The sequence below is a fragment of the Schistocerca cancellata genome, chromosome 5 (assembly GCF_023864275.1).
Source record: "Schistocerca cancellata isolate TAMUIC-IGC-003103 chromosome 5, iqSchCanc2.1, whole genome shotgun sequence".
Taxonomy (NCBI): domain Eukaryota; kingdom Metazoa; phylum Arthropoda; class Insecta; order Orthoptera; family Acrididae; genus Schistocerca; species Schistocerca cancellata.
In genome coordinates, this window is record NC_064630.1 from 647,330,139 (window position 1) to 647,343,782 (window position 13,644).

A 13,644-nucleotide genomic window follows, 5' to 3' on the forward strand; every position below is an offset into this window, starting at 1 on the left:
ACAATAGTGAACACATATTTGGTGTGGGATTTATGGTCTATCAAAGCACTGAAAAACTAGTAACAGGATTTAAAGCAGTAAGTCCATATATATGAATAAAGAGGAAATTCTTTAACTAAAGTCTCCTAAATGCACATGCCCCTACTGAGGAGAAGACAGCTGAAGAGGAGGAGATCTTCTATAAAGAACTGGAGCAAGCATATTGACAGTGTCCAAAAAATGAGCTAGAGACACATTAGAACAGTCACAAGCCAATTGCATTTCAGACACTGAGTGTCATGCATCTCCTACAGCTTCTGAGATGATTGAAGACTCATCACACACACACACACACACACACACACACACACACACACACATACACACACACACACACCTATGCCATTAAATAACCAGATATTTACAAATTACTGACTTAATTACCGTCATTCATCATAACAAACTACGATTCATCTTTTTAAAAAATTCTAATATGCAAGTGCAGCAAAAGAGTAACTGCTAGTATCCAAATAATTAACACACCTTGAAATATTAAGTATTACAAAAATTTGTAATGTATAAAGCTCACTGATAAATTAAAGACACAGAATTCCATGAGAATATACAAATTTCCCTGAGGATTTCCTGACTTTTTAAAAATACACTGAGAATTCCAGGTTTTCCAGAAAAATCACCACACTGCAAGAATATGTATGCCAAATTTTAGTGTGTTTGGGGGGGGGGGGGATAAAAAGAAACACTTTTTATATATGAGAAAAATGTCACCAGCGCACAGCTGCCCCACTAGGATCCATGAAAGTTTTGACATTAGTGATGTTCAGAGACAGTGTTCAAACTGCCGTGTCACGTGTATTATTTTAGAGATGATGTTGGCTTGTTATGGATTTCTTTGAGTGTGTGTGTGTGTGTGTGTGCGTGTGTGTGTGGAGGGAGAGGGGGGGGGGGGGGGAGATGAAGCTTTTGGTGTACAACACACCAACAAACACTCCAGAAGAACTGGCTGCACATGTCCTCAGTCTTTTGCAATGACATGACTGGATAAAATCTTCTCGGTTTTCAAGCCGTGTCAATTCCAATGAAATTCTCAAGCTAGCAATCAAAAGCTTGAGAATTTTATTGGAATTGATGCGGCTTGAAAACAGAGAAGATTTTATCCAACTGGTTGCATGTTTGGCAGAAGTCATGATTCATAAAACACACAGTTGTTTTGAGCGTGATAGACAATCATTAGCCTGCAGATGCCAGTTGTGCATTAATGTAAATTATAGATGTCATTTTCAGCAGCATCTTTAAAACAATGTTTCTCACATCGCAGTTTAACACCTTCTCTGAACATCACTTGTGCCAAAATATTTGTGGACTACTACATGGGGGGAGCAGTGCACCTGTGACATTTCTGTCTGATGAAGAAGGATTCTTTTTTATCTACTTTAAGCACTCTAAAATGTTGAACATATACTTTTTTACACTCTTTGAACCCTGCTTGTTTGTGTCAGAAGCACTTATAGAAGTTACTGAAACTCGAGTAGAAGATTTTTAAGAGACTTCTTAACAGCCCCTTAAAAGGATACATGTCTAAATATTATTTAAATGACCAAATTTTAAAAATATAACATAACAGAATACATTTAAAAAAATCTACTCACTAAGTGGTGGCTGGGGAAAAACACACATAAAGGTTATGGAAATGTGCAATTTTTGCAGCCAGTGGCTCCTTCTTCTGGCGCAATAATTGAAAGGGAAGGAAGAGGGATGCATGACAAAAACTGGAGAAGTTTAGAAAATGGGGAGAGTTACAGAAAAATTACCCAGAACTCCAGGTCTGGGAAGACTTACTGGATGAGAAGAAAAGACTGATTTTGCAGACTACACCAGACTACATTTTAAAATCTGAGTGTTTAAAGGTGGAAGATAAGCGAGGCAGAGATTTCTGGCAAAAAGTCAGTCTCCCGTGACTTGGTGTTACGGGTGACTTTTCCTTAACTCTCCCCATTTCCTAAAATGCACCAGCTCTTTTCCATCATTTCTCTTCCTTCTCCTTCAACCTTTCTGCCACAAGAAGCAGCCATTGGCTGTGAAAGGTTTCACATTTGCATAACTTTTATATGTTCTCTCCTGCTGACACTTGATGAGTACATTTTTTATCTATACAACTACATTAAATGTAGGAAAAGATAGATGGCTACTTACCATAAAGAAGGCACGTCAAGTTGCAGATAAACACTACTAGAAGACATTCACATATAACTTTTGGCCACAGCCTTTGTCAGTAAAGAGAGAGACACACTCACACACAACATTCATACATTTACACAAGCAAGCACACCTCCTGCACACACGACTGCCAACTCCAGCCAGAATGCAACATCACATGGGATGCAAGTAGCAATCTGGAGGGGAAAGGGATAATAGCATACGGGTGGAGAGAGAGACGAACACTGTCTGGTGGAGTGTGTAGGGACTAGACCACCAACAGGTGCAGCGTCAGGAGGTTGTGTGGGCAGGGAAGCGGGGAAAAGGAACAAAAAAAGGTGAGGAGTGGGAAAAGACAGGCGGATGTGTTGGCAGAGAGCTGCAAATAAACTGGGTGGGGCAGAGAATGGGGACAAGATGATAAGACAGAGGGGGTGGAGACTGTTGGGTGGAGGGGGTGGAGACTGTTGGGTGGAGGGTGTGGAGACAGTATGTTGCCGTAGGTTGAGGCCAGGATAATTACAGGAGTGGAGAACATGTTTTAAGGATAACTCCTATCTGTGCAGTTCTAAACAGCTGGTGGTGGAGAGGAGGATCCAGATGGCTCAGGTGGTAAAGCAGCCATTGAAATCAAGTGTGTTGTGTTCAGCTGCATGTTGTGTCACAGAGTGGTCTACTTTGCTCTTGGCAACAGTTTGGCAGTCGCCATTCTTCCTGGTGAACAGTTGGTTGGTAGTCATACTAATATAAAAAGCTGTGCAAATGATTGCAGCAGAGCTGGTAAATGACATGGCTGCTTTTACATGTGGCCCCACCCCTAATGGGGTAGGCTAAAACTGTGGCAGGACTGGAACAGGAAGTGCTGGGTGAGTGGATTGGGCAGGTTTTGCTCCTGGGTCTTCCACAGGGATATGATCCTTGTGGCATGGGGTTGGGACTGGGAGTGGCATAGGGATGGACTAGGATGTTGTGGAGGTTGGGTGGGCAATGGAGCACCACTTTAGGAGGGGTGGGAAGTATCTCGGGTACGATGTCAGGGCACGATTATAGGTAACCAAAGCCATGGCAAAGGATGTGTTTCAGTTGTTCCAGTCCAGGGTGGTACTGGGTGACAAAAGGGACACTCCCTTGTGGCTGGTTTTTCGGGGTGGTGGCGAGATTGGGGTTGTGAGCTGAAATGGCATGGCAGATCTGTTTGTGGGCTAGGTCTGGGGGACAGTGCATGTCTGTGAAGGCCTTGGTGAGATGCTCAGCGTACTGAGCAAGGGAGTTTTTGTCACCGCAGATATGCCATCCCCATGTAGCCAGGCTACGTGGCAGGGATTTGCCGATGAAGCCATCACAGAAGAGGAAGTCAATGTCTAGGAAGGTGGCACACTGGGTCGAGGAGGACCATGTGAAGCGGATGGGAGAGAAGGTGTTGAGGTTGTGAAGGAGTGAAGATAGGGTGTCTTGGCCCTAGGTCCACATCATGAAAATATCATCAATGAATCTGAATCAGATGAGGGGCTTGGTCGTTTGGGAGGCTAGGAAAGTCTCCTCTAGATGGGCTATTTAAGGTTGGCATAGGAGTGTGTTAGTGGCACCAAAGGTAGTGTCCAGACACTCGTGAACAGGATAGGAACTGAAATTGTGCATAGCAAAGCAGAAAATAAATCTGTAACTCTCATTTCAAAATTTCCTTGCACAGGAAAAACCAGAAGTATTGCCAGAATTTAATTTTTATACCACTGTAAAGATGAGTAAAATATAAACTAACATCAGTGACATTGAGAAACAACTGAAATCGTTGAAATTAAACCACGTCCAAGGGCTTCCTGGAATCCCTTTCAAATTCTTCACTCAATTTGCAACTGTGTTAGCCCCTCTGTTAAATATAATCTATTGTAGATCCCCCAAACAAAAAAACATGCCCAGTAGCTAGAAGGAAGAACAGGTTACTCCTTTATACAAGAAGGGTAGCAGAAATGATCCACTGAGCTACCATCCAGTATCCTTGACATTCATTTGTTGTAAAATCTTAGGATATATTCTGAGCTCAACATTACAAGATACCTTGAACAGCCATGCCAACCATCAGGAATTTTGAAAACATCAATCATCTCACGTTTCTCACATGACACACCAAAAACCGTGGATCTAGGCAATCAGAAAGGGAGGGCAGAGTAGGTTACCATGGATGAAGAGTCATCAACAGATGTGAAGGTAACTATAGGTATACATAGGGAAGTGTGCTAGGTCCCTTGCTATTCATGTTACATACAGGGTATTTCAGAAAGGACTTTACAGCTTTGAAAATTCATATAAATTAATTCATAGCACCTACAGAGGTGATTGTAGTGTCAATTTGTAAGGAAATACAACAAGTTTTATCTCGTGTAGTTTGCTAGTGGTGATTTGCATCGTAAGGATCGCTAGCGGCAGTTGCATTAAAGATGGCTGCCTTCACTGGACCTGAGCATGCCAGCTGTGTGTTTTGGTTTGAAGAAAAGAAGTTGGCGGCAACAGTTCAGCATAATTTCAATATGAAGTGTGCTAAAGATCCTCCTAGCACGCCTACAATTTATGATTGGAATAAATGTTTTGTAGAAATAGGGCGCTCGGCAAGACATTGGAAATCATCAGGTCATCCAAGTACATCTGTTGATGTCATTGAGCGAGTGAGGCAATGTTTTGGCAACAGCCCTATGAAATCGACCCGGCGTGCATCATGCGAACTGCAAATCCCATACACTGCTGTATGGCATGCATTGAGGGATCCTTTGCATTTGAAACAGTACAGATTGATGAATGTACAAGCAATAAAAGACACTGATAAAACTGCTCGCAAGAACACCTGTGCGGAAATGTTAAATCGATTACATGTGGATGAACATTTCTTGGATAAAATCATCTTTTCTGACAAGTTGACTTCTCACTTACGTGACAAGGTTAATAGAAACAACTGTAGGATTTGGGGTAGTGAAAAATCCACATCAAACTTTGCAACATGTTCATGATAGCCCTGAACTGAACGTTATTTGTGCATTTACCAAGAATAATGTGTACGAGACCTTTTTTTCCGTGAGACAACCATCAATGGGACAGTGCACTTGGATATGTTACAACAATTTTTGATGTCACAGATCAATGAGAATGACCAAGAACAAAATGTTTACTTCATGTAAGATGGTGCACCACCCCACTAACTGGCTGACATCCAGAATTTTCCCAGTGACCACTTTCCAGATCAATGGTTCAAATGGTTCAAATGGCTCTTAGCACTATGGGACTTAACTGCTGTGGTCATCAGTCCCCTAGAACTTAGAACTACTTAAACCTAACTAACCTAAGGACATCACACACATCCATGCCCGAGGCAGGATTCAAACCTGCGACCGTAGCGGTCGCGCGGTTCCAGACTGTAGCGCCCAGAACCGCTCGGCCACTCCGGCCGGCTCCAGGTCAATGGATTGGCCGTGATGCATTAACTGCATAGCCCTCATGTTCCCCAGACCTGGCACCACTATTTCTTTCTTTTAATGGGGGTTCATCAAGGATATCGTTTTTTTATCTCTTGCTCCGGCTTCTCTACCTGAACTTAGAGCAAGAATTTACACCACCATTGAGCAAGTTACACCTGCAACGCTACAGCGAGTTTTGGAAGAAATTGTCTTCCGATGGATGTGTGCAAGATAACAAATGGAAGACACATACAACATCTTTAATTTAAAGTAAAAAAACCTACAAAATAACACTAAACCCAGTTATATCTTCTTTCAATAAATTTATATGAATTTTTTAATTTGCAAAGTCCTTTTTGAAACACCCTGTATTAATGACTTTTCAGACAATATCAATAGTAGTCTCAGACTTCTTGCAAATGATGCAGTCACTTATAATGAAGTATAGTCTGAGAAAAACTGCACAAATATTCAATTGAATCTTCATAAGATTTTGAAGTGGTGCAAGATTGCCATCTTGCTTTAAATGTCCAGAAATGCAAAGTTGTGCTGTTCACAAACCGAAAAAATGTAGTATCATAGGACAATAATATCAGTGAGTTTTAATTAGAAATGGTAAACTCATACAAATACCTGCATGTAACAGTTTGTAGGGACAGGAAATGGACAGATCACATAGGGTCAGCTATGGGTAATATAGGCAGCAGACTTTGCTTTATTGGTAGAATACTAATGACATGCAATCAGTCTATAAAGGAGATTGCTTACAAATCACTTGTCCAATCCATCCCAGAAACATCGGTCATGTGAGTGGGACACTACCAAATAGGACTGATGGGGGATATTGAACATACGCAGAGATGGGCAGCATGACAGGTCACAAATTTGTTCGACTTGCAGGTGTGTGTCACAGCGATTCTGAAAGAATTGAACCGGCAGACTCTTGAAGATATGTGTAAAATGCCCCAAAGTTTCAGGAATTGGCTCTGAATGATGACTCTAGGAATATACTACAACCCCTTAGATATTGCTCCCATTGGAGGATAAGATTAGATTAACTAGAGAGCGCGCACGCACGCACGCACGCACGCACACACACACACACACACACACACACACACACACACACACACACACACACACAGTGACAAGTACAACAGGTGCCAACAGCAACCCACACAATATACAACATGGGAACTCCAAACCATGTGAGGTGGTAATTCAAACCAGCCAGTTTACTATCTGATCAACAGAGGGTGATTATGGTGGCCGGGTTAGCAGCAGCTCCAAAGTGCATGTGCAGCCCCGATCAGAACACACAAGCCGAACTATTTCCTACTTCCGTTGAAACTAAGTTTGAGCCAATCAAACAGAAATGCTATTCCTGAAGTCATCTATTTAGGGCCGTATCGCAATAGAGCCAGCAGTTCCAGAATAGCCAGCCACAATGTGGAGACCTCCCTTAAACAACAAGCTACTGCGATCAACTCCTATACTCTTTCTTGCCACTGTGAAGTGGGACTTGCCTGATGGGACACCGTCGAGTGGAAAGGACTTGGTATTCCATTTTGCTACAGCTCATACACTCAGAACACGTCCGACTTAGTGCCAGTATTACAAAATTTATTCCTACAGACTTTTTTTAAAAAAGGATTCTACCTGTTACAGTTATTTTTTGAAATTCCATTTATTTGAGCATTCATTAAGTCAAGGAAGTTTCTGTTTTTTTGTTTTTCGGAAGTTAGTTATTTTGATTACATCAAATATGTGAAGTTATTTCTAATGTTGCAAATAAAACAGTTCAAGCTGATTAGTGTAATTATTATACACTAATCAGCTTGAACAATATGAGCACCATCCTAATAGCCGGTATGTCCACCTTTGGCACGGCTAACAGCAGCAACATGTCATGGCATGGGAATAATGAGGCCTTGGTAGGCTGCCGGAAGTAGTCAGCGCCACATCTGCACACACAAGCCATCTAATTCCTGTAAATTCTGGGGAGGGAGTAATGAGCTCTGACACAAGTTCAGCCACATTTCAGACATGTTCGATCAGGTTCACATCTGGCAAGATGGGGGCCAGCAATCAACTGGAACTCACTACTCTGTTCCTCGAACCACTGCATCACTCTCCTGGCTTTGTGAGATGGCACAGTATCTTGTTGAAGAATTCCACTGCCATTGGGAAATGTGATTGTCATGAAGGGGTGTACATGGTCAGCAACACTCCTTGGCCATCATGATGCCTTGCATGAGCTCCACCGGACCCATGGATGCTCACGTGAATGGTCCCCCGAGCATAATGGAGCTGCCATTAACTTGTCTCTGTCCCACAGTATAGGTGTCAAGGAGCTGTTCCCTTGGAAGACAATGGATTCGCACCCTCTCATCGGCACAGTGAATAAGATATCGGGATTCATCGGACCATGCAACACACTGCACTAACATCCAGTGCTGATGGTTACATGCCCATTTCAGTTGTAGTTGACAATGTGGTGTTAGCAATGGCACATGAAAGGGTCGCTAGTTGCGGAGGCAGGCACATTGTTAGGAGTGTTTGGTGCACTGCATGTTCACACACACTTGTACTCTGCCCAGCATTAAAGTTTGTGTTAAATCCGCCACAGTTCAGCGCCTGTCCTGTTTTACTACTTTTATATGAAGATGGGGGCCAGCAATCAACTGGAACTCGCTACTCTGTTCCTCGAACCACTGCATCACTCTCCTGGCTTTGTGAGATGGCACAGTATCTTGTTGAAAAATTCCACTGCCATTGGGAAATGTGATTGTCATGAAGGGATGTACATCTGAAATGAGGGGTGGCCACCAAAACCCATGATGTCTGGACATGGTTTTACCTTGGTTTCGACATGTGTTGAAGATACCACAGCGCTCCTTGATGAGCAGTTTCCGAAATGCTCGAGCCAAGCCTCTTCACAATCTCCCCTCATTCAGATAGATCACACGCCTTGCACATTCTACACACAGACAGAATGGTCACTGTTACTACATACACCTTGTATGGTGTGTGACTAGCAGTCATTTCTTGTCAGGTGATGCTGCTATTGCAAGGATGGGTTTATATCGACAGTAGGTCAGTGGTCATAATGTTCTGGTTGATCAGTGTCCTTGGTGAATATTTTGTGTGATATAAATGAACGCAGGGACATATCGAGAATACAGATGTGGATGTCGATTGTGCTGTAAGTAGAATTGTAATTGAAATAACGAGTGAGGGACTAAATTACATTGGAATGAGTCCACCAAAGATGACATTTTATTACCCGAAGATGATAAAACAATCAGCTAAGGCAAACATTTTCATTTGCTAGGACTCAACAGATGGAAAGTTTACTTGGTACAATTTTTGCAGAAACTGAGGATTAACAAAACCATCAGAATAGCCTTATGTCATGTAGTATCACAATGTGGAATAATGAAGGATATTCTTAACTCAAAAAAGGGTTATCAGAACATTCTGGGGTATTAGGTCATTTAGTGTATTTCAGAATTCTATCTCACCTTCCCAAAACATACACTGTGGCACGGGACTTGTGGACAGATTAAAGAGGAACTGCAGCAACCCCTCAGTGAAGACTAAACAGAACAATAATTCACAAGTGGATAACATTTCCTTAATCATCGTACAGAAAGTTGTGTACTGTCTTGTAGGTTACATTTTCAATAAACTTGTGTATTTCATTCATCTAATTTGAAATACTTTCTCATGAAATTCTCTTTTTACTGTGTCAGAGTTCTGCACAATAATTTAGGGCCTTTCACATTACTCTTATGTAATACTATCAAAATCTCAAATCTCATTCTTCCCTTTTTAATTAGCATTTATAAACTATGCAGACAGGGTGTCCATAACCCTGAGTATCAAAATTCTACATGTGGCAGTGAATCCTAAACTGAGTATTTTGATATAACGAACTAATGGTGAGAAATTAATGATTTACTGAGTAATCAATTCTTTTTCAAAAACCTTACCAGATTTCCATGGCTTGAACTACACAGTTCCTTGTAAATTTCCATCTATGGCAATAATTTTTTTTCCAGTTAGGATGTCACTTGCTACAAAACATTTCTCTGTACAAGTGTCTGGCTCTCTGGGTGTTATATCCTGCTGCACAACACATTAAATACTTGTATGCAAATTCCTGGAATGAATGATGCTACACATTTGAAAACCAGCCCAGAACTGTAAACAGTCACAAACATTGTGGACACATCACTGAAAACTATCACTTTTCAAGGTAGCACCACCAATGCCAATGCAGTAGGCTGAACCCCCCCCCCCTTCCCCCCCCCCCCCCCCCATTCCTCAAAGAGAGTTTAAAAACTCGTGCCTCACATTGATAGTACATGCATGACTACCTGCAATATTAATTTCCAGTCTTCAATGCTTTTTCCGAAAACACACAATTTATGATCCTTCACCACATGTATGATTTTGAACTTAGTTTTTTGAACATATTGTGTAACGACTTACCTTCAGCTAAGACGGTTTCATCAAACACAATGAAATAAGTGAGAAAACAAAATATAAATAACATGGTCTCACGATGCAACTCCACTCCATGCAATTGCCGTTTTTTTTATTAGTTCCAGTTGTTCACATATCATAGCCTGCTTTAAATGTCCTGAAAGTTACGTATCAACTTTGTGGTCTTGCAACATTTCACAATCTGTAGTGCATTTCATTTGATGAGCATGCTCTGCATAACTTCTCATTTTAAACAGTGAAGTAAGCAAAAGTAAAAGCTGCTGAGGAAGAACTCAACTTACACAGAGAGCTTGTGACTGTTGATGCATGCAACTAAAATTTTAATAAGATGCAGAATCCACCTACTGTTCAGTAATTCTGAGGCATTCTCGGTAATTACAATTGTAGTAATGTCTTTCTGCCTCACACACTGCCACATCAAGGTTACTTGAAAGCTTCGCAGGTAACCTCTCATTTGGTTCTTGCTGTGGAGCATGATACTTCTTCAGTTTTGTGCGGTAGAGTGTCCGGACTAGCCTTTCTTCCTCCTGGCCAGAACATTGTTCCGACAGAGGCAATGACGATAAGACTTCTTCCTCTACAACAATAAAAATACAATATCAATAAAATGACATTTTCCTTTTTTAGTATAAATACTGAAAAGTTTTTTAATTTAATAATAATAACAAGAACAATAATAATAATAATAATAATAATAATAACTAAACACTTCTTTCATTCTTGGTAAATCATTGTTAATGTGAAAAACACCAACTAGCAGTACCGTTCAGAGTCCATGCTACACTATGTGCACACTGAGTCTGCTTGATTAAGTTAGTTCAACAGTCAGAGAAAGAGATAGGGCCATGTTTCGAAAAGCACCGTTGCGTTCACACCAACCTTTGGATTAAGGACATCTTTACCATGTCTTGAGAACTGTTGTTCATACATTCTCTAAGTATAAAGTACAAAAACCACCTGATTCAGTAGGCTGATACAAGATATACTTAACTTGCCTCTTCAGATATTTTAGCACAGTGGCACTCAGACCAGAGGTACCTGTTTTAAACCCTGACGGCTAAAAAAATGTTCATCTTCAGTACTTGGCAGACTGCACCAGTAACTTGGAAGAAACCACAAACCTCTTTACTGTGTTTCAGGAAGGGAGAGCATGGAGATGTAATCCCAGTTACCCCATTGACACTATTTGACATAAACTGGAAATATACTATACATAGTTTCACCGCTTCTCTTCTCTCTAACATTCTCATCAATAACAGAACCACCACACATAATTTCACATGCAATGGAAAAAGCACACAGAGGAAGTAATGAGTGGTAGACAGGAACAGTGGAAGAGGACTTCCTGATATTATCAGCTACTGGACTAATTCTTTCATCAGATGTAGACAAGACCCACACACATTCATACATGCATAATTCACACACACACACACACACACACACACACACACACACACACAGCTACTGTCGTCTCTGTATGTGGTAATGCCCGACTGCAACTACTGAGAGCAGTGATATCAGTTAGAGAGGGTAATGGGGATACAGAAGAGTTGTGGGGATGGGGGGGATAGCAGGGAAGGGGGAGGGAGAGCAGGGAAGGGGGAGGGAGAGCAGGGAAGGGGGAGGGATAGCAGTGAAGGGGGAAGGATAGCAGGATAGGGATGGGAGAAGATGCTATAGTGGTTTATGTGAGAATGTGCAGGGATTTGGAGGGAAAAGATAGTGAGCTAGTAAGTGCAGCGACTGGGGCGAATGGAAAGGAGAGAAGTAGAAAAGAGGAAAGGACTATGCTGGTGTGCTGAGTGGAAACACAGGAAAGCTAGTGGGAATTTACCCCGCAACACATCCTCGTTCCTGCAGCCCCTCCTGACCTTAATCTTTGCTAGACTGTCTTTCACCTGCCACTGTCCCTTTCATGCACCCACTCCAGTGTCTGCAAATGCCTTTTACCACCCCCTCCCCCCCCCCCCCATTCACCTCCATGCACCTGCTTAGTCCTTTCCACTTCTCTGCTTCTCTCTCCTCCCTTTGCCTCACAGTACAGCCATCTAATGCTGCATCTAGTAGCTTACCATACCGCACACACCCATAGGCAGCATCCCCCCCCCCCCTCCCACCATCCAAGCACCTGTTGTCCCTCCTCCTACCCCACCCAAACCTCTTCTGTACAAAGTTCTCCCACCACCCACCACCAGCTGAGATCATTGTTCACAGCATTCCAAGTTGGGCTTTAGTGCCTGGAGATGACAGTGGCCACATGTGTGTATGTTGCATATGTGTAAATGTGTGTGTTTTGTCTATATACGATGAATGACGTGAGTGTGACAGCTGATAATATCAAGCAGTCTCCTTTCAATGTGGCTGTCTGGCACTGAACACCTCCTCTCTGTGGCAAGTAGAAATCTATCCTATTTCATGTTGTAATATTCCATCCCACATTTCCTATTGTGAATGGAAAATCTGGGCTAGATTAAGCTATCGGACAGAGTATAGGCACTAAGGCCTGACCCAAACCTTAGTGCTTGGAGACAAAATGGTCATGTGTGTGTGAATTCTGTATATATATATATATATATATATATATATGTCTGCTTGTGTCTGTATATGTGTGGATGGATATGTGTGTGTGTGCGAGTGTATACCCGTCCTTTTTTCCCCATAAGGTAAGTCTTTCCGCTCCCGGGACTGGAATGACTCCTTACCCTCTCCCTTAAAACCCACATCCTTTCGTCTTTCCCTCTCCTTCCCTCTTTCCTGATGAGGCAACAGTTTGTTGCGAAAGCTTGAATTTTGTGTGTATGTTTGTGTTCGTTTGTGTGTCTGTCGACCTGCCAGCACTTTCATTTGGTAAGTCACATCATCTTTGTTTTTAGGTATATATATATATATATATATATATGACAGAGGACTCTGTCCAATAGCTTCGTCCACTTTTAAATGTACCTGTCAGCAGCTGAATGTTTTCTCTATGTCATGAGTAGCAATTTATCCAATTTCACGTTATTGTTATTCCATTCCAGATTTTCCATTAAACAATAGAAAATCTGGGATGGAATACAACTTGAAACAGACTGCTACATACCTGTCTGTCACTCAGTACCACATCCATGTGGAAACTAGCACTTTATTAGCCTTCATATGGCCAATTTTCTGCTATTTGGTTAATACAAGTGCTGATGAGCATATGCGACATGTTGTGCCATAGCTGCTAAAATCAAGCAGGCTCCTTTTAATGTGGCTGTCAGGCACTCAACACCTCTGTCGACTATGTGGTGAGCAGCAATGTACCCTATTCCATCCCGTATTTTCTATTGTGTAATGGAAAATTTGGGATGGCACATCATGTCACATACACTTAGGTGACAAAAGACATGGGTTACCTCCTAAAATAGCGTCTGACCTCCTTTTGCCCAGTATAGTGCAGCACTTCAATGTAGCATGGACTCAACAAACTGCTGGAAGCTCCCTGCAGAAATATTGAGGCATGCTGCCT

At 41.9% G+C, this 13,644-nt stretch overlaps 1 protein-coding gene across 1 annotated transcript in view; it reads right to left on the reverse strand.

Annotated features, from left to right (window-relative positions):
* The window catches only part of LOC126188256 (cell division cycle protein 16 homolog), a 203,730-nt gene that overhangs the window by 121,851 nt on the left and 68,235 nt on the right, over window positions 1-13,644 (reverse strand). The window contains exon 5 of the mRNA XM_049929822.1: window positions 10,494-10,725. Coding sequence (XP_049785779.1) covers window positions 10,494-10,725 — 232 coding nt within the window. The remainder of the gene's footprint in view (window positions 1-10,493; window positions 10,726-13,644) is intronic.